At 44.3% G+C, this 23,032-nt stretch overlaps 1 protein-coding gene across 1 annotated transcript in view; it reads left to right on the top strand.

The window, feature by feature from the left end:
• Positions 1-23,032, top strand: part of prkd3 (protein kinase D3) — a 268,503-nt gene that overhangs the window by 102,515 nt on the left and 142,956 nt on the right. The window contains exon 3 of the mRNA XM_055639547.1: positions 9,805-9,943. Within this exon, the coding sequence (XP_055495522.1) occupies positions 9,805-9,943 (139 nt within the window). The remainder of the gene's footprint in view (positions 1-9,804; positions 9,944-23,032) is intronic.

Here is a 23,032-nt window from a genome sequence, read left to right as displayed (position 1 = left end):
GGTTGAGACCCGTCTTCTTACCCTATAGAGATTCCCTATTGGAACATATAGTTACTGAATTTGCAGTACTCCGCAATTATGGCAAAAAGGCTGTGTAAATTGTCTCCCCTTTCAAGGAATCTTGGAAAGATGAGTGGAATTCCAGTCGGGTCTCTGTTGCAACAGTGTGCAGCACTGCATGATGTGCCCTTCCTGTGGACTACATTGTATGTGATTGATTGTTTTCATAGAAGTTGTTTGCAAAGCTACGACGGCACCGATTGCAGCTGATCTGACCCGAATAAGGTCAGAATTGTTTGCCGAATCCTATTTTGCAACATGAAGCAGGGAAGCCTTGGAACAAGGATGCTGTGGAACAGGAAGTGACACGTAGGAAGCGTTTGTCATATCCTTACAAACATGGGCTTCTTGGTGCTTTTTGCCAACGCTCTCAATCAGTAGGATGTTTTGTCCGATCCTGTCGAGATAAAATTAAATAAAGGTCAGACCATTTGACAGGGTGAAATCTGCACTTTGAGTATCCGAAACACTACTCTTCTTTATCCATATTGAAAACGTAATTTCTGAAAAGGTAAAGACTGAAAATTCACTTGCCAGATTGATTCCTGGCAGAGTTCCGCCCACGAGGAGAGGTTAAGCTGACTTGCCCCTGACTGTCTTGAATAAAGGAGAATGAGGGTGATCTCATTGAAACAGAAAATCCTGACTGGATTCAACATTGCCGATGCAGGAATCAGAATCAGAATCACAATCTATTCGCCAAGTATGTTTTGCAACATACGAGGAATTTCATTGGCCAGGTCAGTCATACAATTAAAAGTAACAGATCACTTCAAAAACACACTTTAACATGAACATCCACCACAGTGACTCTTACACATTCCTCACTGTGATGGAAGGCGAAATAAAGTTCAAGTCCTTCCCTTAGTTCTTCCTCAGTCGTGGACCTTGAGCCCTCGTTGACGGGACGATCTTGACTCCCGTAGCCGGCGGCGTTCGGGCCCTCCGTGTCGAGGCGATCCGCTCCCCCATCGAGGGGATGTCAGCTCCCCCGCGCTGGACGATCGAACCTCGCATCGTGGCTGGTCGAACCTTCCGCGACGTTGGAGCTCCCGACTAGCCTCACCCGAGACTGTGAGCCCTTGATGTTAAAGTGCACGGTGGTCGCGGTGGGAGCGATCCCAGGCAAGGGATCAGCTCCGATGTTAAGTCCGCACTGTCCGTGGGGCTCACGACAGTCCGAGGAGGCCTCCAGCTCCATCGAAGGTAGGCCGCAGAGCACGGAGAATGTGATCCGAAAATTGATCACATCTCTGGGAAGGTAAGAGCCTGAAAAAAAGGTTTTCCCCAATCACCCCCCTCCCCCCCCCACATAAAACAACCGAAGAACATTATAAACAAAACTTTTAACAAACTAAAAAATAACAAAAAGAATGAAAAAACGCACAGACTGCCAGCAGGGCAGCCATCTCCCCGCCGCTGGTGGTCGGAGAAAAACAGGTTGAACATTTGCAGATGCTGGGGATGGACACAATGAACTGTAGATGCCGGTTACATTTTTTTTTACAAAAAAAAGACACAGTGCAGGAGTAACTCAGCGGGTCAGGCAGCATCTCAGATCCCAACCCGAAACATTACCTATCCTTTTTCTCCATCGATGCTGCCTGACCTATTGCATTATTCCAGCACTTTGAGTTGCTTTTGCAAAACTCGGGCTTCAGTTTTTTCTGCAAGAGTAAGTGTTCATGTCAGTCATGGATTTTAAATTATACATTTGAAACAAAAGGGAACACTTGCAGTGTTAAGATGGCCCTTAGTTATTGTTATGGGCCTGTCCCACTTAGGCGATATTTTGGGCGACTACAGGCGCCTGCCGCAAATTTTTCGCCATGTTGAAAATGTTTTGGTGAAATTGACGATCATTTTTGTTGTCGTATGTGCTGTTGTAGGTTGTCGCCAAGTGTCGTAGGTGAATTCCATTAAAACTAGTCCCTGGCAGTCGCCTAAAGAGTCGCCTAAGTGGGACAGGCGCTAAACGCATCAGATGGGGGGAAGTTACCAGAGGGGATTCCACGTGACAGGATCTACCCACAAGGACTGATGAGGGATAGTCGGCATGACTTTGTGCATGGGTAATCAAGTCTCCGAAATGTAATTAAATTTATTTTAAAAAGATGATCAAGAGGATCGACAGAGGTAGGCTGGTTTGGGTTTATAAAATACGATATAGAGTGTAAAATCTAGCGAGGCACAGACAAGATAGATGATCAGTCTATTTCTTATAGTAGGAATTTTTATAACTTGAGGGCATCAATTTAAGGTTAGAGGGGAAAGATTTAAACATGACCCGAGGGGCAAGTATTTCACGAGGGTTGTGGGTCAAATTCCATTTGGGTAAAAGACATTTGGACTGGTTCATGAATAGGAAAGGTTCCCTAACTCATCACATTCAGGGAACTATGTACTTGTACCGTACATACAAGGAACTGCAGATGCTTATTTACCAAAAAAAACACAATGTGTCGGAGTAGTTCAATGGAGAACATGGAGAACATGGATGGGTGATGTTACGGACAGGACCGTTCTTCAGACTGATTGGAGGGGTTGGGTTAAGAAAGCTGGAAGATTGGAAGAGAGGAGGGGCAGAACAAAGCCTAGCAGGTTAACAGGTTAATACAGGTAGGGAGGGGTTTTGATAGGCAAATAATGGCAATGCCCAAAGATCAAAAGGATTGAAGAATTGTGAATAATGGGGAAGGAATGTATTTGGAAGGGCGGGGGGAATAGGTGTGAGTGTTTAGGTTGCTTATGTTCTACAATCCTCCTCAAAGTCTAGTCATTTACTGTGCTTGGTTTAATGCAGCCAAATAGGACTCGCTGTGGAAGGCACCTTGGTTGGCAAGGATCGGTGGGGCTGAAGGGCCTCAGGCCATGCTGTATGACTAACAAAGCAGAGACAATTTAATTTCTTCTGTTAATTCAGAATTCACTGTTGCTCACATTAATAATTGTTCTAATCATGGTGGGTCTTGATAGAGTGGATGTGGAGAGGATATTTCCACTAGTGCGAGAGTCTAGGACGAGGCGCCTCACAATAAAAATGATGAGGAGGAATTTCTTCAGTCAGAGGGTGGTGAATCTGTGGAATTCATTGCCATAAACGGCTGTGGGGGCAAAGTCATTGGGTATTTTTAAAGCGGAGATTGATAAGTTCTTGATTAGTAAGGGTGTCAAAGGGTACGGGGAGAAGGCAGGAGAATGGGGTTGAAAAGGGAAACATAGATTGGCCACGATTAGCCAAGGATGAGGGTGAACCGGGGTAATCTCTCCAGTGCCTTCAAGGTCGGCTGCATGAGGCGCCCCCAGGACACAAAGAAGGCCAGGCGAGGAGAGTGATGTCGGTTCGTGGGCGAACTCAGTCGAAAGCAACGGAGGTGGGCCTTGCAGGTGCCTGGGGCTTATCCGGATCGGGAATTGCTCCAGTAGACAGAGTGCCGGGCGGACCTGTTTTGGAAAATGGTGCCAAAACATGGCGGCATCTGCTTGTGTAAATATGCAAAAAGAATTTCACTGTGCAGTTTCACCATTGAACCATTTCGGGTCGCGACCCTTTTCCAGAGTCTGTCTACACAAAATTCCAGCATCTGTAGTTCTGTATGTCTTCTTTATATATGTCCACAGGGTTTGAACTTTACAGGCAAGACTGTTGCTTCGTGCCCATTCCTAATTGCTCTGAACCAAAGGGGTTGGTCAGAGTCAACCAAGTGTAAGGTCCAGCGTTGCAACTAGCCATGTCAGACTTCTCACCCTCCTGGGCATTGGTGGACCAGCTGAGAATTTGTGACAATTTTCCAGCATCACAGCTGCCATTTACTGAGACTAGCTTTTGATTCCAAATGTATTTAATTAACTGAATTATCTTGCAGTAGGACCCAAGCTTGTCTCTCACGATCAATAATCCCAGCCTATGGCTGTTACTCCAGTCGTTTAACTGTTATGCTTTTCCGCATTATAAATGTTTGTTCATGACCTGGTCGACAGCTTTTTATTTATGAGCTGGCAAGAAAGAGATAATTCACTTAATTAACCGCTCACATGGATACGGATGAGATGTTGGTAGGGGAAATGCTCTAATAATTTTAATAGCTTGATAGAAGAGTGCCCTGTGAGCCAGATATAATTTATCAGTAACTCCCAGTGATCACCCCCAAAGGATTCTATGTTCAAGAGACAACGTATGGACTGAAGGATTCCTCCAATACTAGTTTAGTTTTTAGTTTTAGAGATACAGTGCGGAAACAGGACCTTCGGCTCACCGAATCCGCGTCGACCAGCAATCACCGTACACTAGCACCATCCTGCACACGAGGGATAATTTTACTATTTTAACCGAAGCCAATTAAACCTACAAACCTATACGTCTTTGGAATGTGTGAGGAAACTGGAGCACCTAGAGAAAAACCACGCGGTCACGAAGGAAACGTACAAACTCCGTACAGACAGCACCCCTAGTCAGGATCGAACCTGGGTCCCTGGCATTGTAAAGCAGCAACTCTCCCGCTGCACCACCATGTCACCTCTAGGATTCAAGCCTTTCTTTGATCTATGTTTGGACCATGCTCTTGGTGAAGTTTGGAGCTAAATGGCTCTGGTGAAATCCAAACCGGGCACTGGTGAGCAAGTTGCTAGTGAGTTAGTAAAGTGACACCAGTGTTGACAACTGCCTCCCATCACTTTGCTAATGAGAGTGGACCGATTGAGTGGTTACATGTCAGGTTTAATTTGTACATCCTGTTCTCAAAAGGCAGCACATATCTGGCGAATTTCCCACATGCAAATATTGTTTTAAAGACTAGAGGCACTGCTAGTTCTGCAGGAAAGATCTTCAGCACTACATCCTTTGATAACTCCAGTGCTCACTCACTTCTTGATATCGCACTAATTGGCTGATATGGTGTGGATCTCAGTAGTTTAGAGATACAGTGTGGATCAGGCCGCTCCATTCCACCAAGTCCACACTGACCATCGATCTCCCGTTCACACTAGTTCTGTGTTATCCTACTTTCCCATTCACTCCCTATACAGAAGGGGAAATTTACAGAGGCCTATTAACCTACAAACCCGCAAGTCTTTTTGATGTGGGAGGAAACCCATACAGTCACAGGGAGAATGTGCAAACTCCACACAGACAGCACCTGAGGACAGGATTGAACCCGGGTATGGACCACCCTGTGCTGCACTGAGGAAGCCAAGAGAGAGGATTTGTCAATATTCAGATTGAAGAAGGGTCCTGACCAGAAACGTCACCTATCCATGATTTCCAGAGATGCTACCTGACCTGTTGAGTTCTCCAGCACTTTGTGCCTTTACTATAGAGTTCACTGAAATCCACGGAACAGCAATATAAATGTGGTTTTGGATTTATCGGCAATGTTTTTAATGATGAGTTATCAAACGTATATTGCACTACCTTTTGAGGAACAATACTCTTTCTAACAAAGGTGTGCTTCCTGATCACTGTGGTCAGATTCTGCATCGTCAGGACTTGCCCATGGCATCTGGGATTGCTTTGGTTTTTGTAGGGCTTGTGCACTGAAATTAAGTTCTTTGTTGCCTATTCAGTTTTGTGTGATGTTTCACAAGAACAAACTGTAAGCATATGGAAACCATATGGATTTCTGAGGTAGATACAAGGTAAATGCACAGTCTTTTACCCAAAGTAGGGGAATCAGGAACCATAGGTTTAAGATGAGGGGGGAAAGATTTAATAGGAGCCTGAGGGATAACCTTTTTACACAAATGGTGGTGGGTGTATGGAACAAACTGTTCTGCGGGGGAGGTAGTTGACGCAGGTATTATCACAACATTTAAGAAACATTTAGACTGGTACATGCATGAGGTAGGTTTAGAGGGATATGGGCCAAACGCTGGCAGGTGGGAGTAGTGTTGAAGGGGCATGTTGGTCGGCATGGGCAAGTTGGGCTGATGGGACTGTTTTCACAATGCATGACTATGACTCCTACTGCAGATGTTGATTTGCAAAAAAAGACACATAGTGCTGCAGTAATTTAGCGGGTCTGGCAGCATCTCTAGAAAACATGGATAGGTGATGTTTCTTGATCAGGACCCTTCTTTAGACTGGGCCAGACCTTGCTTAGGCCTCAGTTGGAGTACTGGAATATTGCTGTAGTAAACTATTTTATCACATAACTAAAGAGCAAAAATGAAACAAAAGCAAGACTGATGTTACCAAGCACATCCACTGGGGTCTCCTGCACTCCACAGTTACTCCACGTTCTCACAGTCACCCAACTTTGCTCTTCCTGTATCCTTGGCGTGAGAACCTCACTGTAGGTCCTCTCCAGGAAACTCTAATTTTTCCGTATGGCTCTGTGGTCATCCAGCTGCTTCTCCAGTTCCCTAACATGTTCAGGAGCTGCACCTGGACACCATTTCTGCAGGTGTAGTTTCCAGAACCACCAGCATTGTCCCTGCCTTCCCACATCCTGCAGCAAACACACTGCACCAACATGCCTGCCATTTCTTCAGAAGACAAAAGTCATAATTTCAAACAAGTGTAGCCTCCTTGCCTCAGCCTCCTCGTTGAAGACTCTTGAGCCAAAGACTCGCACTTTTCTCACAAGACACTTCCCCCGCCAAGGCCACTCCCCGACTCATAGAATTAATAGAAATTACAGTCATAGAATTAATAGAAATGTGCAGCACAGATATCTGTGCTTATTCATGCCGACCCTGATCTCTATATCTGTTAAGCCCACATTAAACTTGTTTCCTTCCATAACTTTCCTGTCCAAATAGCTGTCCAAATGCCTTTTAAATATTTTAATACTATCTGCCTCCACTACTTCCTCTGGCTGGTCGTTCAAGATGAAAAACGTACTCCTCAGTATTAGTCATAGTCATACAGCGGGAAAAGGGGCCTGAAATGTCATCTTAGCCATTATTCCAGAGATAGTGCCTGACCTGCTGAGTTACTCGTGCATTTTGTGTCGTTATCTTCAAAGTGGTCTTAGCTTGAGGAGATTTCACAGAAGAGCAGTAAAATGGTGTCTGTAGAAGGATCCCGACTTGAAATATCACATATCCATTCCCTCCACAGAAGCTGCCTGACCCATGGATGTGAAGAGGATGTTTCCACTAATAGGAGAGTCTAGGACCAGAGGCCACAGCCTCAGAATAAAAGGACATTGAGGAGTTGAACAGGAACTTCTTTAGTCAGAGGGTGGCAAATCTGTGAAATTCATTGCCACGGACGGACATGGAGGCCAAGTCAATGGATATTCTTTGGGCGGCGATTGACAGATTCTTGATTAATATGGGTGTCAGAGGTTATGGGGAGAAGGCAGGAGAATGGGGTTGAGAGGGAAAGATAAATCAGGCATGACTGCTCCTATAATTTATGAACATGACCCGCTGAGTTACTCTAGCACCTTGTGTCTGAATTTATAAGGTGCTCCATGAAAACCATCAGTTGTGAACTTGGATGTGGCAAGGAAAATATTGCTACAGCGCTCCAAGGGTTAAGGTCTCAACTTATTCCACACACAGTGTAAACACCAGGGCTGAAGCAGCAGCAGGTTTATAGCATGCCACGTAGAGGCGCTTGGCCGGCGTTGAAACTGAACTCCATGCAGTTGCCATCGGTTTAATTTTACAGAACTCCTCAGCAACCGCCTTTTGCCAGATGAGCGATTAATTTGGTACAGCGGCGAAACTAATTTGAATGTGAAATTAAAACATGAATGGGCAGCTGATTGTAAATTGTTCCTGGCTTCATCAGTCATGGAAGTGTAATTGGAAAATGTTGTTATAGACCAAAGACAATAGGTTCAGGAGTAGGCCATTCGGCCCTTCGAGCTAGCACCGCCATTCACTGTGATCATGGCTGATTATCCACAATCAGTACCCCGTTCCTGCCTTCTCACCATATCCCCTGACTCCGCTATCTTTAAGAGCTCTATCTATGTTAAAATTGTCTCTGGCGAAATTGGAAAATATTGAAAAGGAAACAAAGTGCTGGAGTAATTCAGGAGGCAGCGGGTCAGGTAGCACCTCTAGAGAACATGGATAGATGACGATTCGGGTCAGGACCCTTCTTTAGAGGGAGGTCATCTTACTTAAACTTAGTTCCTCCAACACTGTTGAGTGCACTGGGCAGCAAGCTTTCGCCATTCTGTTCGGTTGTGTGCGACAACTTCCACCCTCGTTAGGTTTGCGTCCCGGGCTTCTAAATCCTTCTGGAATGTTCGCCTCCATGCGAGTTTTGGTCGGCCTCTATTCCTTCTTCCGTCAGGTTGCCATGTCATTGCTATCTTAGGTGCACGTTCTGGTGACATGTCCTGGGGTGGTGAAAACACAAGGGCTGGTGTCAGAAGGGTGGAACGAGGCTTGAGGGGTGGTACTGTGGGGGGGGGGGGGGGGGGGGGGGGGGGGGAGGGAGGGAGGGGGGGGGGGTTAATGCAAGGGTGAGGGTTTAGAGAGGTCACGTTTGGAATAGGGGGAAGGGCAACAGGTCGCAGTGTTACTGAGGTTCCCTGTTGGAAGGGAGGACTCAGTAGGAAAATATTGAAGTTTGCATCAGGAAAATTAAAGGCTGTGTGAAGAGTTGAAGAACAGTTCAGGGCCTTGGTAAACCAAATTTTTCTCTAATTAATATTAAACATTTTGCAAGTAGAAAAATGAGCAAAGATTTTGTTACCAAGTGGTCACCATTGGTTTCTTGGCCCTATTGTCCCATGTTTGGTATCCCTCAGCCTTTTGCTGTGTGTCTTTGTAATGTGGGAGGAAACCGAAGCACCCAGTGAAATTCTACACGGTCTCAGAGAGAACGTGCAAACTCTGTACAAACAGCGCCCGTGGTCAGGATCGAACCCGGGCCTCTGATGCTTTAAGACATTCGCACTATCGCTGCGCCACTTTGTCACCACTGTGCTTTCTCCCCATAACCTTTGACACCATGACGAATCTCAAACCAAATATCCATTTTAAAAGTACCCAATGACCTGGCCTCCAACTTTAACCTCTGACAAATCCTTGACTGGTCCACCTGCCCTAATTAGTCTGAAGAAAGGTCCTGACCTGAAACATCACCTGACCATGACCCGCTGAGTTACTTCAGCACTTTGTGTCCTTTCTCCGAATTAAAATTTAATTTGACACTAGTTTCTCGTGAGGTAGTTTGGAATATTTATTGTGATGATGGAATATTCAAGAACTAGATACAGAATATTAGGAGTTGAACAGGGAGCTGTGGCCACGATGGGATCTGTTTGTATTCAGAGCTGTTTCATATTTCATGTTCTTATACTCTTTTAGTCTCACACACGCACTTCTATATGCTAGTTAGATATTATTTTAAAAACAAGTTGCTGGGGTTAAATAGAGGACTAGAGGCTGAGAACCAGCAACTTTTTTATTTGGTCATCATCATTGGGTGCGAAATGAGGCACAGGTTGCATGTTCTACAATTGCCTAGAACTGGATTATAATTTGTGGAAAATGCATAAATGATCTTTTTTAAAGCCTAGTATTTGGGTTATTATACTTCTAATGGCATTTTGTTAATCTGTTCATGTTAATAGACATGTATCCGTGTGTGTATACATATGTACTGATATTGATGTGATTTATTTTAAATTTGAAGTTAATGTTATCAAAGGGCCATTGGTGCAATAAAAAAAAAATTATGTCCAGTTTCTTAAGCATTTTAAGCATTGTCATAGTAGTGAGGGCAAGCTGTTAAATTTGCAGAATTGGTAATTTTCTAATTTGTTTTTCTTTTAGTTCCCAGAATGTGGCTTTTTCGGAATGTATGACAAGATCTTACTCTTTCGCCATGACCTGAATTCTGAGAACATCTTACAGAGGCTGATGTCAGCGGAAGACATTCATGAAGGGGACTTGATTGAGGTTGTTCTCTCTGGTAGGTGGCTCACTGGCTTATTATTAGTGATAGATCACCGAGTTGCCATTTTCTTGCACTTGCACAGTATTTGGTGACTGTGCATGATAAAAGTATTCATATCCCAAGATATTCCAAAGGAGACACAGTAGCACAGCTGGTAGAGCTACTGCCTCACAGCGCCAGAGAGTTTGATCCCAACTATGGGTACTGTCTGTGTTGTGTTTGCATGTTCTCCCTGTGACCGGGCGGGTTTACTCCGGGTCCACCCACATTCCAAAGATGTGCAGGTTTGTAGGTTACATGGCTTCTGTAAAATGCCCCTGGTGTGTAGGATGCAAGAGTGGGATAACTAGTGAACGGGTGATTGATGGTCGATATGGACTCTGTGGGCCAAAGGGCCTGTTTCCATACTGTATCTCTAAACTAAACAAAATACACTTGACCACTGGGGATAATTCCCGACAAGTCACTACCTCGCTGTTAGTCAGACCAGCCGCAGGCTTGTCTGCAAGGCTTCCTTGTGTTGACCCCCTTGCAGAATGTTGAATATTATGGATGGCAGGAAAAGAACTGAATTCAGCAAAAACAACTCTCCCATACTAAAATGTTGCTTGGCCTAATGTTTAAACCGGCCTCCTATCCCCTGGGACATGCACAGAAACAATAATGATATTAATGATCTGTGTAATGATAATATTGGCTTTAACATGGGAGTTATTCTATATTCAATACAGAGTGGATTGTAAAATGTAATTATAATGATAAATGAGAGAACAGTTGCATAGTTTAGTGCTTAGAACAACTTCATTTCTGTTGCAGGCACAGAATCTACACTGGGCTAATTTCAAAATGTGTTTCAATTAAAAAGAATTACTGTTAATAAATTATACAGTCAAACCCAATTTTGACTGAAATATGGCTCAAACACATAAACTAGATGTTATAGACCATAGAACATAGACGTTACTCATTGTTCAGAAATAAAAGGAGTGGAAGGCCTGAGCTATAAAGAGAGGTTGAGCAGGCCTGGTCTAATACCTGGAGCGCAGGATGATAAGGGTTGATCTAATAGAGGTATAAAATATTATGAGAGGAATAGATAAGGTAAATGCACAGTCTTGTACCCAGTGTAGGGATATCAAGAACCAGGAGACATAGGTTCAAAGTGAGGGAGGAATGATTTAATGGGAAGGTGAGGGGCAACGTTTTTACACAAAGGGTGGGTATATGGAACGAGCTGCCAAAGGAGGTAGTTGAGGCAGGTACTATCACAATGTTTAGGAAATATTTAGACAGGTACATGTTTAGGATAGATTTGGAGGGATATGGGCCAAGCACAGGCAGAAGGAACCAGTGTGGCTGGTTGGCATGGGCAAGTTGGGCTGAAGGGACCTGTTTCCACGTTGTATGATCTGACTGTAAAAGACTGGATTTTAAAAGTCAGGCAATTTTATTCTCAATGGGGCAGGAGGAATTTAGAGCAAAAAACAAATTGCTGGAGGAACTCGGTGGGACAGACAGCGTTTGTGGAGGGAATGGACAAAGGACGTTGTGGGTCAGAACCCTTCTTCGGAAAACTACATCCTCCAAATAGGCTCTGAATTATATAGACGGGGACAATATGTTTTGGTTTTACACTATTGTTGTCTATTTATTTGTCTCATTTTATATATACTGATTTGTTTTTGTTTGGTTTATTGTGGTGTTTACACAGTACTATGTTTACCTATCTGTTGTGCTGCTGCAAGTAAGAATTTCAATGTTCCGGCTTGGGCCAAATGACAATAAAACACCCTTGACTCTTGATAACTGGCAGAAAGAGGTGAAGGGTTTGGGGCAAGAGCTGGCGAATAATAGGTGATTCAGGTGCAAAGGGATTGATAGGCTGTTGGGTCAGGTAGGGGGAGACAAGAATGGAGATAGTGACCAAGAATCGAGGTGATAAGTAGAGAAGGCAAAAGGGTGCAAATCGTGAAATCTGGGAAGAAAGGAAAGTGGGGAGTGAAATGTGAATGCTGGGAGAGGGATGGTGGGTGTATGGCAGAGGTGGAAGAGTTGAAAGGAACTGGGTGACAGGAGCCAAGAATGCCTTGAAAGGAAGGTGAATGTGGAGAGGTGGGGGGAGAAGCTGGATGGAATCAGGGATAGGTTTACTCATTTTACTATTGTCATGTGTACTATTGTACAGTGAAAAGCTTTGTTGTGCATGCTATTCAATCAAACTGGATAAAGGACCACCAATGCTTTTATGGCAACTGGTGGTCTGGCACCTTCTTTAATCATGGACAAAATTACGGGAGCGCACTTGAAATCCCTCCCGAAGACCCCCAGACATGTGGCCGGGTTCAGCCATCTCAGACAAAATTGTAATAATAACTGCTTAACATTTGGAAACAAGGGCAGCCCAGTGGCACAGCGGTGGAAATGATGCCTTCCAGCGCCAGAGATCCGGGTTTGATCCCGAATACAGGTGCTGTCTGTACGGAGTTTGCACGTTCTTGTAACTGCATGGGCTTTCTCCAGGTGCTCCGGTTTCCTCCAACACTCTAAAGACGTGCAGGTTTGGAGGCTAATTGGTTTCTGTAAATTAACCCTAGTGTGTAGCATAGTGCTAGTGTTTGGGGTGGGCGCTGGTTAGTGCGGATTCGATGGGACGAACAGCCTGTTTCCATGCCCTTTCTATAAAGTCTAAAGTAAACTCATTCAGTTTGTGCAGACTCAGAGGGAAAAGGGAGTGGAGGGAGTCACTTTTCTGAAAACCATGGGCTGATGTTTAACACAGCTCCATTGTGTACATGATTTTGTGGTAATGTGTCTGCCTGTTCAAACTGTTGGGCCTTTATGTCCTGCTCTCTGTGAATGAGCTGAGCACATAATTCACTGCTGCAGGAGACTTGATACTGTAAGCAATTTGCCACTTGTTTGAACACCCTTCCTCTCGAACTGTAGTGCTGCAGAACACCGCTTAAAAACAAATATAAATAAAGGATTGAACAGGCGATGCTTCTCTTGTCCTACAGCTAATTATGCTGCCTCTTTACTGTGGGTACCAGTATGGTTAATACTTTTACTGTTAGTGTATAAACAGCTACCTTGTTAAATCTATTTAATAATCACTTGTTTCACTGCTGTTAAGAGAAAAATGAAAACAAATACAGGAGGCATTTTGCACATCATCTAAAAACCAACAATGAAATAGTCCAACTTGTCCATGCCGAACAAAGACCTCCCATCTAAGCTAGTCCCATTTGCCGGCATTTGCCTCTTATCCTTCTAAACCTTTTTTTTTCCATGTACCGGTTCAAGTGTCTTTTAAATACTGTTATAGTACCTACCTGAACCACGTCCTCTGGCAGCTCATTCCATGTATCCACCATCTTCTGAGTGAAAATGTTGCCCCTCAGGTTTGTATTAAATCTTGCCTCTCTCAACTTGAACATATGTCCTTCTTTTTGATTCTTCTACCCCTGCGTCAAATATTCTGTACATTCCCTGATGATTTTATATACCTCCTGTGCTCCAAGAAATAAAGTCTTAGCCTGCTCAACCTCTCCCTATAGCTCAGCCCCTCAAGTCCTGGCAACAACCTCATAAATCTTCTCTGGACTCATTCCAGTTTAATGACATCCTTCCCGTAGTAGGGAGACCAAAACTGAACTCATTACTCCAAGTGTGGCTTCACCGACCTCTTGTACAAGTGTAAAGTATAAGTTGTACATTATGTATAACATTCCAACATCTATTCTCCATATCCTGATTGAAGAAGGCAATGTCACGAAAGCCTTTTTGACCACCCATTCGAATTGTAACATCACTTCAGGGAAATTAATGCATAATTGATCTATTTTCGGTGGTCATGAATTCATAGAAAGAATCAGCACGCAAACAGGCCCTACTGCCCACTGAGTCTGCACAGACCATCAACCACATCTTTACACTAATCCCATTTTATTTTCCTGACATTTTTGTTAACTTCCTCCAGATTCTATGACTCGCTTACACTGGGGGAAATTTACAACGACCAATTAGCCTACCTACTTGTCCTGGAGATAGGAAACCAGACACTCGCATGTCACAGGAAGAACGTACAAACTCCACACCGACAGCACCGGTGGAATGTATATTGGTCACAAATGCTCTGAGAGATCTTTATATGTTAGAATCTTTAGATAGAAGCCCAGGCCAGCAGTTTACCTGCAGGGTAAATCCCCACAATTTCTAGGGTCAAATTTGGTCCTTCAGTTTTTAGCGTCCCCCACTCTGGTGCTCACCCATTTCTCCCACTATCCCATCCCTCTTCCCCTCCCTCCACCCCGATCCCCTTTCACCTATATCCTTCCCTCTGACTTTACCTTTTGCTTCTCTTCTCTCCTTACTCGGTGCCTTTTTGTCTCCTTTTCTCAAGCTCAAGCTCAAGCCTTTGTCACTTACTCCACCCATCTGCCAATCAATCTTCCCCTCCTCATCACCGGCAATAGATCTATCACTTGTCGGGGTTTCTCCCACCCCCCGTCCTCTCCCAATTAGTCCAAAGAAGGTCCGGACCCGAAATGTCGCCTATCCATTTCTCTCCACAGATACGTCCTGACCCGTGGACTTATTCCAGCACTTTGTGTTTTGCTCAAGATCCCAGTATCTGCAGTTGCTTGTGCCTTGGGTTTTTGGGCGTTTGGGCATCTTTGCCTGCCAATTTCTCCTTGTAGCTATATTGCAGTCTGAAGGTGGAAGTGTAAGAATAATTCCTTGTGATGGTCTTGAACCTCAGAATGATTATGGTGCAAATCTAAGGCAGCTCAGATGCTTTGACTCAATGCCATCATTGAAACATTTGGGGCCACACTCCTTCCTCTTTTACCTCACAGCCCTGCAATTTTTTTATTCCTTTCGAAATATTCACCCAATCCTCGTGAAATTGGTTTAAATTCCTCCGTAAAACGGGCTTTTTTTCTGAAATATGTTTGGCCTTTTAAGGTAAACTATGTTGAAGTTGTTGGAAAGATAATTCCAAAAAAATAAAATTGAAATGGACAAGGCCAAAACTTTCCACCTAGTTGCATTTTTTAATGGTCCTTCGGCGTAATGTTTCTTCAAAATCTGGCAAATAAGCGAGGAACACAGATCATCTGTATTGTCCTCTGGCTCCTGACTCCCCAAGTTGTAGGCAGGACTCCCAAATTCCTTGCTGTGATGTTGTCTGAAGAGAAGGTGTTGAGATGTTTTGCACAGACAGAAACGACCCCCCTGGCCCAACTTGCCCAATCTTAAAAATAGCGGAGTCAGGGGATATGGGGAAAAGGCAGGAACGGGGTACTGATTGGGGATGATCAGCCATGATCACATTGAATGGCGGTGCTGGCTCGTAGGGCCGAATGGCCTACTCCTGCATCTATTGTCTATTGCCCAGGCCGACCAAGAAGCCCCATCTGCATTTGGCCCATATCCCTTTAACCTTTCCTTTCCATGTGCCTATCCAAATGTCTTTTAAATAGTTGTTATAGTACATGTCTCAACTATCTCCTCTGACAGCTCGTTCTATATGCCTACCTCCTTCTGTATGAAAACTTTGTCCCTCAGATTCCTATTTAATGTTTCTGGAATGTTCCCAGAAAGCCTATGGGATATATGGCAGCCATTTGCATATTGTATTTTAGACCGCTCAGTAAATGGACACAGAGTAGGCTGAGGGGGGGGGGGGGGGGGGGGGGGGGCTGCACTGCAGCAGCATCTACCTACAACCTGTAATTCAATCTTTTTGAAAAAATTTTAGTTAGTCTAAAGTTTTGTGTTGGGGGAAACTTTAACTTTTCTATGTGGGGGTGGGTGGCAGGGTAAGGGGGAAACCGTTTCCCAGTCTCTTCCTGGCGGGGACGCGACTATTTCTCCGAGTCGCGTCCTCGCCCCCCCACCTCGCGGCCTACCAGCTGGATCGGAGCGGCCTTTCCTGCCGGGGACCGGGAACCGGACCAGGGCTGCTACAGCGGCGGCGCAGCGCTGGAGTCACCGCGGAGCGGGCGATGCCTACCTGGGTCGCCGTTTGGAGCTCCGGAGCGTTGGGCCGCTGCTCCAACATCGTGGAGCTCTGGTGCGGAGAGCTTCCAACGCGGGCGGCGCTGAACAACATCGTGGAGTCCTGGGGCGCCTTGCAGAGGGCCTACAGCAGCAGTCTCTAGAGGATATTTCCACTAATGGGAGAGTCTAAAACCAGAGGGTACAGCCTCAAAATAAAAGGGTGTACCTTTCGAAAGGAGATGAGAAGGAATTTATTTCGTCAAAGGGTGGTGAATCTATGGAATTCATTGCTACAGTCAGCTCTGGAAGCCAAGACATTGGGTAATTTAAGGGTGGAGTTTGACAGATACTTGATGAGTAAGGGCGTCAAAGGTTATGGGGAGATGGCAGGAGAATAGGTTTGAGAGGGAAAGATACATCAGCTATGATTGAATGGTGTAGTAGAGTCAATGGTCCGAATGGCCTATTTCTGCTCCCACCATGGCTTATGAACTAATTAATCAAGTGCTTAGGCTGTTAAAAATCACACTAAGTACAAAGAAATTTCACGGGTCAGGCAGCATCTGGAATGAGAAATGGACCAATGACATTTTGAGTTGGCATCCTCCTCCAAACTATGAAGATCTGTCCCGATCACTTTTCAATTCCCTCCCCAGATACTGCCTGACCTGCTGAGTGTGAGACGAACAGATTGAAGGGTTGCGAATTGTGAAGCCAGAGGAAGGACTTTACTTTGCTCAATTTTCCAGCATTTGTTGTCTCTAGTGTCTCCAAAAATCACACAAAATCTTTTAAAGTGAGAATTTGACCACTGTCCAGCTAGTATTTGCATTGGCTGTTCCTTTTTTGTGTACAATGCTTTACATAAGTCTGAGTTAAAGTTAATATCCCATTATATGCCCCACTGGAATAGCTTATTTAACTTATCCCGTGCTTTTTCAGGCTGCCTGTTTTAGTTCCACTTCCATTCCTGTCAGTTCTTGATTTCATCTGCAATTTTGACAAATGTGTCTGGAGTTTCTGAATCGACATTATTTAACTCTTCGGACCACCAAGTCCGCGCCGACCAGCGATCCCTGTACACTAACACTATCCTACACACTAAGGACAATTTACAATTTTACCAAGGCCAATTAACCTACAAACCTTCAGGTCTTTGGAATGTGAGAGGAAGCTGGAGCACCCAGAGAAAAGCCATTGTCGCAGGTAGAACGGACAAACTCTGAACCGACAGCACCCGTACTCGGGTTTGAATCCGGGTGTCTGGCGCTGTAAGGCTGTAACTCTATCACTGCCCCCTGAACACGACATCATCCTGATATTGCGTCTATTGTTTCTGTTGATCGGCTCACCCATAAACCCTCACGGCTCTCATTTCTAACCTTGCATCTGGAAGATCGTTCAGTGCCTTTTGGAAGTGTCAGTGTTTCTCTCTTAAGTGCTAGTTGGCGGGATTAGTAGCACAACCAGCTTGCATTTCACTCCCAGATGTATTACACTATTTTGCTGACTGCAACAAGGTTTTCTTGTTAGCACCTACCCTTCAACATTCCCTCTGCGATTTCAATTGGATTATATATTCCATGAGGAGCTTTTATTCTGCTTTTCCCAAGGGACTTGGAGTCAATGCAGAAGGTTCCTCTTGTTTCCCAACAAACATTCTTCCCTTCATCAACGTTATCAAATGCAGATTACCAGGTCAAAGTTCATTTGTTGTTGGCGGGATGTGTGTAAATTAGCTGCTGTGGTTTCTTATCCAGAAACCGTGCCCACACGCAAGTCGGCAGATGTTTAACTCTTTGGGGCATCAGGAAATGGTAAGGGGGAGATAATCTTTTCTGCCTTATTCCCTCAAGACGATTAAAGACCACCCTGGATCTCCAGGGAGTTCTGCCCTATAATTCTCCTTCACTAACTTTGGTAGAGCATGGAATGTCACCTATCCATATTCTCCAGGGATGCTGTGTGACCCGCTGAATTACTTCCAGCACTTTGTGTCCTTATCTCATCATATTGACACCTCTGTATTTGAATCTCTTTGTAAATCTTACCGAGAACGTGTTTGTTCCTCGTGAATTTAAATTGTCCATTAAGACAGGCGGATGTCACTTACGCTAAGTCTCATCATACGACATGTCAGAGCAGGGAGCGTATTTCCTAAACATTGCACAAGTCTAAAATTATCTTTCAAACAATTTACTTGCAAGGTAGTGTGGAAGTCAGATTGAAGAATTAAAGTGCAGGAAGGAACTGCAGATGCTGGTTTAAACCAAAGATAGACACAAAAAGCTGGAGTAACTCACCGGGTCAGACAGCATCTATGGAGTAAAGGAATGGGTGATGTTTCGGGTCAAGACGTCTGAAAAAGGGTCTTGACCAGAAACATCACCTATTCCTTTTCTCCAGAAGAAAGGAATAGGTGATGTCTGACCTGCTGAGTTACTCCAGATTTTTTGTGTCTACCTTCTGAAGAATTAAAGTGTTGTGTTAAAAAGGCTTACAGCACATTGGCCATCATCAGTTAGAGTATTGAGTATAAAAGTTGGGATGTCATGTTGCAGTTATCCAAGACGTTGCTGAGGCCACATTTAGAGTATTGTGTTCAGTTCTGGGCACCATGTTACTGGGGGGTATCTTTTTTACACAAAGGGTGATGGATATATGGAGGTGCTGGAGGAGGTAGTTGAGGCAGGTTGAGGCAGGAAGTATCGCAATGTTAATGAAACATTTAGACAGGTACATGGGCAGGATAGGTTTAGAGGGATATGGGCCACATACCAGCAGGTGGGACTAGTTTAGATGGGACGTGTTGGTCGGTGAGGGCAAGTTGGACTGAAGGGCTTGTTTCCACACTGTATGACTATGACTCTATCCTTGTTATTATCAAACGTGGAAAAAGCTTGTTGATGGTAAATGTTGGGAGTTGGTGTTTTGTGCTCTGTGATTAAGTGCAGGCCATCCTTGGGTGATGAGCGGCCAACTTATGGACACACCCACATAAAACCGAGCTCCCATAATATTTATTGTTCAAAATCGTGTCTGCCTGCACATGATCCATATCCATGTGCTTTTCTAAAAGGCTCATACATCACTATCGTATCTGCCTCCACCACCAATATGTTCCAGTCACCCGCCACCCTGTGTTAGTAAACTTTCCTCGCACATCTCCTTTAAACTTTGCACCTCACACCTTAATGCTATGCTCTCTGGTCTTTGACATTTATTCTCTTGGAAGAAGGTTCTGGCTGTCTGCCCTATCTATGCCTGTCACAATTTCAGATACTTCTATCAGGTCTACGCTCAGTCTTTGGCATTCCAGAGAATACAATCCAAGTTTGTCCAACCTCTCCCTGTAGTTAATATCTATAATCCAGGCATCATTTTGGTAAACCTCCTCTGCACTCTTATGCTGTATTGTTTTATAAAAATCAAGAGAAAAATAGAGGAGTTCAAAAAAAGATTTAGTGAGGTTGCACTCAAAAGTAAAAAGTTTATTGAAACAACTAATCTCGCAGGATGTTAACGCATCAGTTGGCTTAGATTGAAATGATTGATGCAGTTTGATAACAGGCCCTTCGGCCCACCTATTGATTACCTGTTCACACTAGTTCCATGTTATCCCACTTTCTCATCCACTCCCTACGCACTAGGGGTAATTTACAGAGGGCTAATTGACCTATAAACACGCATGTCTTTGGTATGTGGGAGGAAAACTAAGCACCCATTGGAAAGCAACGCGGTCCACACGCGTGCAAACTCCACACAGACAGTATCCGAGTTCAGGATCGAACCCGGGTCTCCGGCGCTGTGAAGCAGCACTACCAGCTGTTAAAAAGAAGCAATATTCAGATAATTGAAAGCAGGTGTTACCTGGCCTGCTTTGAGTATTCAGTGAGTACTATCCATTACTTAAATCAGCATTAGGGTGGCAAACTGAAATAGTGGTAGAGTTCCTGCCTTACAGTACTAGAGACTTGGGTTTGATTCTGATTATGGGTGCTGTCTGTACTGTGTTTGTATGTCCCCGTGTGGGTTTTCTCCGGGTGCTCTGGTTTCCTCCTACACTCTAAAGACCTACAGGCTTGTAGATTAATTGGCTTAGGTACAATTGTAACTTGTCCCAAGTGTGTAGGATAGCGCTTGTGTCTGGGGTGAGTGCTGGTCGGCATGGATTTGTTGAGCCAAAGGGTCTGTTTAATCGCTGAATCTCTAAAGAAAAAAAATATCTTGGATTGTCTACGTAGTGGGTCGTGAAAGCTGCCAAGAGTATTGGATTGTGTGTGGTGGAACTGGCATGGGATTGGTATATGAAAGAGTCAACGAGGAACAAGTAAAGCCAAAGATCTGGATGCCAATCTCTTTTTGTCGTTCTTTATATTTTTGGTGTTGTTCCTTCGTTGCTTCCACTTTGTGTTGCTGTGAGGAGAGATTTTATGCTACTTGTCAGTGGTCTTCCAGTCATGGGGGGGGGGGGGGGGGGGGGGGGGGGGGGGGCAAGATTTTTTGTTCAGACTAATACAACTGGTGTGAATATAAGTTACAGCAGCAATGTTAATTGTAAACAGATCTTTCAGTGTTTCTTCGTTTCCAAGAAACATTCAAACATCTGCTTAATATTAACATATTATCCATAAGTGTCATACAGTTCAACATGGATAAGTATACTGAAAATTCACTTGGTTATTTAAAGAACATGGACAATGTTCTGGGTTCTTGGCTTACCAAGGGGTTTCTTCCACATCTTTCCCCTTGCTGTTTGTCAGGATGAAAGATCATATATATTCTTGTGGTGATTTCGGAACCTTGTTGTAGTGTCACATGGAGGCGAGGATCTGAGTTATAAGTGTGAACCCACTGGAGATTGTCACACAGCACAGAAACTGGCCCTTCGATCCACGCTGACTAAGATATCCCATCTACGATAATCCCACATGCCCGTGTTTAGCCCATATCCCTCAAAACCTTTCCTGTCTATGCCTTTTGAATGGTCATAAGTTCATAAGTCATAGGAGCAGAAGGAGGCCATTCAGCCCATCGAGTCTACTCCACCATTCTATCATGGCTGATCTATCTTTCCCTCTCAACCTCATTCTCCTACCTTCTTCCCATAACCCTTGACACGCTTACTAATCAAGAACCTGTCAATCTCTGCCTTAAACTAGCAGTCCATATATACTGTAATAAAGTTGTTAAAAAGTACCCGTCTCAAATGCCTCCTCAGCCAGTAGGCTGTGGGCCGAGCATCAAAAATGTGTCTAGAAATAGGATTTTGTGACCCAAGTCACCAAACTACATGAAATTTTCACATATTGTGTAAATATATTTATATAAATCACCCCTGAAACTCGATATGAAGAAGACTTGCACATTTTTATTAAATTAGAGAAAAACCAAAAAAATGTCGGGAATTTTTTAGCCCAATCAAAGCACGTTGTAGAGTAATAAGTCTTTAACAGCTAATCTCGGAGCTGCCTGCGAAAACTTACCGGGAAAAAGTGCTCCGATCGTGGGGCCTAGGTACTCGCGGTAAAGTGAAGCCGCGATCTCAATTAATAAGCGGCCGATTCGCGATCGCGGAGCCGCAGATCATCTCCGCGGGCGGGGGGGGGGGGGGGGGAAGAGACTGTACATAGTGCTGTCTGTAGCGGCCGTTTTCAGACCCCGATAACGGGAGAAAAACGGAGGGATATCGATCGCTATTTACCGCGAGTACCTAGGCCCCGTAGTCGGAGCACTTTTTCCCGGTAAGTTTTCGCAGGCAGCTCCGAGATTAGCTGTTAAAGACTTATTACTCTACAACAGGCTGGCATTAATGACAATGTTTAATTGACTATATTATAGTTTAGGCCCTCAATTTCATGAATGAATGAATGAATGAGTAAGCGAGTGAGTGAGAGAATGAATGAATAAGGAATGAATGAATGAATGAATGAATTTATTCACATTATAAACGGGTGCAATTAAATGAATTAAAGTCAATACAGATAGATTTTCATAAATTCAGACTTTAATCTTACCTTTCAGTTGGAGTTGATTCATGGGGGCCTTCTTTGTGTTCCAGCACATCAGCAGGGACTTTGAAGGCTTTCTTGCACTTTAATCCACTTCGCAGCACTTTCTTCAGCCTTTTTAATGCTTTTCCCACTAAATACAATTACCTGCTACAAGTTTCCACGACATTTATTCCACAGAACAACAAATCGGAATCTCCAGTAAAACAGGCATCTGTGAAGCCCCCTCAGCCATTTTGTGTGCTAGCCTGAAACAAAGCGCGTGATTGGCCAACTGGCAGACTACTCACTGTTAAACGTGCTTTGATTGGGCTAAAAAATTCCCAACATTTTTCCGGTTTTTCTCTAATTTAATAAAAATGTGCAAGTCTTCTTCATATCGAGTTTCAGGGGTGATTTATATAAATATTTTTACACAATATGTGAAAATTTCATATAGTTTGGTGACTTGGGTCACAAAACTGCAGAATAAAGCTCCTCGGCCCACAGCCTACAGCTCAATCCATTTACCCACCACCATCTATGTGAAAAAGTTCAGCAGGTTCCTTATTAAACCTTTCTCATCCTAAACATATGTTCCCTGGTTCTTGATTCCCCTACTCTGGGTAAAAGACTCTGTATATTCACCCAATCCACCCCCCTCATGTCCAGGCAACAGGATCCTGAACGATCCTTCTGCTCAGCTTGCGCATGCCGACCAAGATGTCCCATCTACGTTAGTCTACGTTAGTCCCACCTGTTCCAGAGTATTCATCATAAACAGGTTTCATCCAGTTTCTTTAGACTTTGGAGATGCAGTGTGGAAAATAGCCCTTTGGCTCACCGAGTCCTCGCCGATAAGTGATCACCACACTACACATTAGGGACAATTTACAATTCAACCAAAGCCAATTAACCTCCAAACCTGCACTTCTCTCCATGTGTGGGAGGAAACCAGAGCGCCCGGAGAAGCCCCATGCGGTCATAGGGAGAACATGCAAACTCCGTGGTCAGGATCAATCCCAGGTCTCTGGCTCTATAAGACAGCAACTCTACCACTGCGCCACTGTCTCTTCTCTGCCAGTGATGTGCAATTTTTTCCCCTGTG

Source organism: Leucoraja erinacea, chromosome 8, assembly GCF_028641065.1.
Source record: "Leucoraja erinacea ecotype New England chromosome 8, Leri_hhj_1, whole genome shotgun sequence".
NCBI lineage: Eukaryota > Metazoa > Chordata > Chondrichthyes > Rajiformes > Rajidae > Leucoraja > Leucoraja erinaceus.
This window is presented reverse-complemented; position numbering and strand designations above follow the sequence as displayed.